Below are 3,820 nucleotides of genomic sequence, written 5' to 3'. Positions count from 1 at the left end.
ATATATTATTAAAAATGTCCTCCATAGCCCTGCAGACAGCCAATCAAAAATATGTGGGATGATCAGGCTGACTTGCCCCAAGGGCCACAGTGAGGGCAAGGGCTCTGTGGCCTGAGGGAAGGCGCACACCATCAGGAGCCACCACAACTAGAGAGCCAGGCCCTCATCCAGCCTTTAGCTTCCACGGCCACTAGTCCATCATGTCAAAAATCAAATAGAAATTGGATGATGTGTATCTTACAGAATGTCTTACCTAGGAAGACAAAATCAAAGTCCTCCTTCCTATTGCTCATTTTATAGAAGGGGACATGAGGACCAGGTTACACAAAGATGACCCAGAGCAGGTTTTTTCCAGTGTGTCCCATGGAGGAAAATGATGCTTTGTGATTGAAGAAGTTTGGGAACAGTAGGAGGGACAGAAGGAAAGGGGCTTTGCTCCAGCTGTACTTCTCCATACCTTGGATCATAAGTGGCATTCACATATGCTTCTTGCCAGATGATGTTCTAAGCCTTCTACCTGTATCACTCAGTCCTCTAAAACAACCCTATGAGGCAGGCACTGTGGTTAGCCCCATTGCAGACATGTGGGAATTGAGGCACACAGGCATTCATAAAGCAAACAAGTAAAGGAGCTGAGGTGAGAGCCCCAGCCAGGCACTGCCCACCTCAATGTCTGTGAATGTGGTGACATCTTATGATGAGATGATGCTGTGTGATGTTTCCCAAATTTATTTGGTCCCACATCCATGTGTCCAGAGCACTTACTAAAATCTCACAGTCCTCGGGACCTACTTACAGAAGCATCACTTCACTGACTGAGGGCAGTCACCAGTCACACAGGCACAAATGGAAGTTCCGGGTTTCTTGTTTTTTCTGATAACATTATCTTGATTCCTAGTTTTTGATAGAGGATCAGTGAAAAAGGGAAAGCCCCTCAATGAGATGGTTGACATAGTGGCTGTGGCAATGGGCTCAAACATAGAATGTGAATATGATGCCGGACCAGGTGGTGGTTCGTTCTGTTTGCCATAGGGTTGCTATGGTCAGAACCAACTCGGCATCACCTGACAACAGCAGTTTTTATTGAAGACATTTATCATAAAGCATTTACTCTCTAACTCAGTTTAAGCTTGCTAATGGAGTAAAACAAAAACAAAAATCATGAGAAAAGTTATAATGCAATTTCAGCAGAAGCACTTTATTAAAAGTGTGCTGTTGTTTTTAGGTGCCACGGAGTCATTTTTGACTCATAGTCACCCCATGTGACAGTATAACTGTCCCATAAAGTCCATATGGTTTTTCTAGGCTGTAATCTTTACAGGAACAGATCACAGGTTCATTCTCCAGTGGAGCCACTGGTGGTTTGAACTGCTGACCTTTTGGTTAGCAGCTGAGCATTTAACCATGTACCACCAAGGCTCCTTTTATTAAGATTACGGAATTCAGAATGTTATGGTCAACAGTGTTAATATTGTCTGCTTTAACGTAGTGGAAAATGAGAAAAATGGATTTTATTTTCCCCCATGGTGGAAGGTGGAATTAAAAGAAAAGTTAGAGTGCCTATTTTCTAGTTTGAAATTATGGTCCTAGTAAATTGACTGTCTGCCAGTGAGGCTGTACTGGATTTGTGGGATTTATTTTTTAACCTCATAGAATTAGGACTGGTTCATGTCCTATCCAATGCCGTGGAGTTGATACTGACTTATAGCCACCCTCATGGAGTTTCTAAGGCAGTATAATCTTGACAGAAGTAGATTGTCTTATTGTCCTTCCACGGCGCCTTGAGCAGTGCGCCACCAGAGCTCCTTTCCGTTCCAATCCAGGGTGGTGGAAAAGGCCTTTGGGTCAGTAGGGAAATGGACTGGAGGACAGAGGAGACCCTGAAGTTACCCTTGATGCTTTCATTCCTTCTCAGTCTGAAACAGAAACTGGTCAGGGAGCCTCTTGCCCTGCCCGCAGCAGAAGGTATAGAAGCAAAAACAGAATGCAAAAAATTTTGCTTCTACACCTTTGACGAGATGGCAGGAAGCCCAATGGAGGAAACAAGGTGGCAGAGTGGGATGTGGCAGGGGTGGGGGTAGGGGGACAGGAGGCTGCATGCAGATGCACTGGCTATATCACAGCCACGGCTCTGTGGCAGTGCCCAACCAGAGCTGGGGGAGGAGGCCTGCATCTGGCAGAGAGGGTGCTGTATAGCTTCTCCCCGTTCTGGGTGTGCATGTGTGCTCTGTGCAGCCCTGAGCAGCATCTGAGGAACAGAGGCAGCTCCCGCCTCTCCAACAGCCTCCTTACAGGCTGCTGAAGGCCCCTCGCCAACATGTGAAGATACACATGTACGCCTGCTGCATTCTACTCCCACATTTGGAAATTAGACTCTGATGGGAGCACTACAGTGCGCCAGGCATGATTAACTCTGCCTCTGCCCCAGTTCCCTCTGATCTATTCAATACTCAATCATTATACAGCCCTTTGGTGCATTTGTTCTGCATGAGGAGCATTACATGACAGGTGGCAGGAACACTCTTCCTCCTGTCTAGGACTGAGGACTTGGCTAAGTGACTTAGGCAGTTTCAAAGACATGATCCCCGGGTAGGGTTTCTAGGCACTGCTGTTTGAGTTCCCTAGAACTAGGAGGCATAGGGGTGCCCTGGGACGGTTAGGAGTGAGGCACTGATGTCACGTCCCCTCTCTCTGTGTCTCTCTGTTGCAGCTGGTGAGTGACTTACTGGAATTTTGCTTCTACACCTTCCGCGAGTCCAAGGCCCTGAAAGTGGAGTTCCCAGCCATGCTGGTGGAGATCATCAGCGACCAGCTGCCAAAGGTGGAATCCGGGAATGCCAAACCCCTTTACTTTCACAGGAAGTGACAGAACCGTCTTCATGGAAGAACTTTGCCTTAAGTTTCCCGCTCTTATTCCATACCCATGAAGGACACAAGAAATCACATTTTTAACATATGGTGATTGATTCACACTTGTTCAGCAGTTTCTCAGAGTTGAAAATCATGTCAAGGGTTTGGAGCCTGGAAAGCAGTTTGGCGTGGGTTTGGCAAGACCTGAGCAGTCTGAAGGATCCTTCCCTCTCCAACCCCAGCGCTTAGAAAAATGTTCCTGTTCCTCTGGATGAAAAGCCATATCTAGTCAATAACTCTGATTTTGATATTTTAACAGATGGAAGTTTTAACTATGCCATGTAGTTTCTGGTATTGTTCGCTTGTTTTAAAAGGGTTCAAGGACTAACGAACTTTTTAAAGCTTACCCTTGGTTTGCACATAAAACGTATAGTCAATATGGGGCATTAATATTCTTTTGTTATTTAAAAAAAAACACACAAAAAAAGAAAAAACGTATACAGATTCCTGTTGTGTAATAATGGAACATGTGGTGTGGAGTAGTGGCCCTCAACCCCCCGGGGCCATCGGTCACCCACATTCCCTGCATCACTGGTGTACACACCCTTTAGTGTCCATTTATTATTTAACTAGAATGGATAAGATGTTAAAACAAATGCCTTGGTTTCAATTTCTAGTATCTATTGTGTTGGCTTTACAAATAATTTTTTGCAGTCTTTTGCTGTGCTGTACATTACTGTATGTATAAATTGTGAAGGACCTGAAACAAGGTATAAGGAACTTTTGTAAATGAGACACATCCAAAAAAAAAAAAAAAAATCTTTAATGGTTAATAGGATGAATGGGAAAGTATTTTTGAAAGAATTCTATTTTGCTGGAGACTATTTAAGTACTATCTTTGTCTAAACAAACAAGGTAATTTTTTTTTTTTTTTTGTAAAGTGAAATGTTCTGCATGCATAATGAACCGT

The 3,820-nt window shown here is 44.2% G+C and overlaps 1 protein-coding gene across 1 annotated transcript in view; it reads left to right on the top strand.

The window, feature by feature from the left end:
* Positions 1-2,866, top strand: part of NR3C2 (nuclear receptor subfamily 3 group C member 2) — a 494,406-nt gene extending 491,540 nt beyond the window's left edge. Inside the window, exon 8 of the mRNA XM_007953808.1 lies at positions 2,711-2,866. Within this exon, the coding sequence (XP_007951999.1) occupies positions 2,711-2,866 (156 nt within the window). The remainder of the gene's footprint in view (positions 1-2,710) is intronic.
* Positions 2,867-3,820: the final 954 nt, after the last annotated feature.

Source organism: Orycteropus afer, unplaced genomic scaffold, assembly GCF_000298275.1.
Source record: "Orycteropus afer afer isolate SDZICR_OR568_19922 unplaced genomic scaffold, OryAfe1.0 scaffold00415, whole genome shotgun sequence".
Taxonomy (NCBI): Eukaryota; Metazoa; Chordata; class Mammalia; order Tubulidentata; family Orycteropodidae; genus Orycteropus; species Orycteropus afer.
Note: the sequence above shows the minus strand (reverse complement) of the source record. Positions and strands in the feature narration are given on the sequence as shown.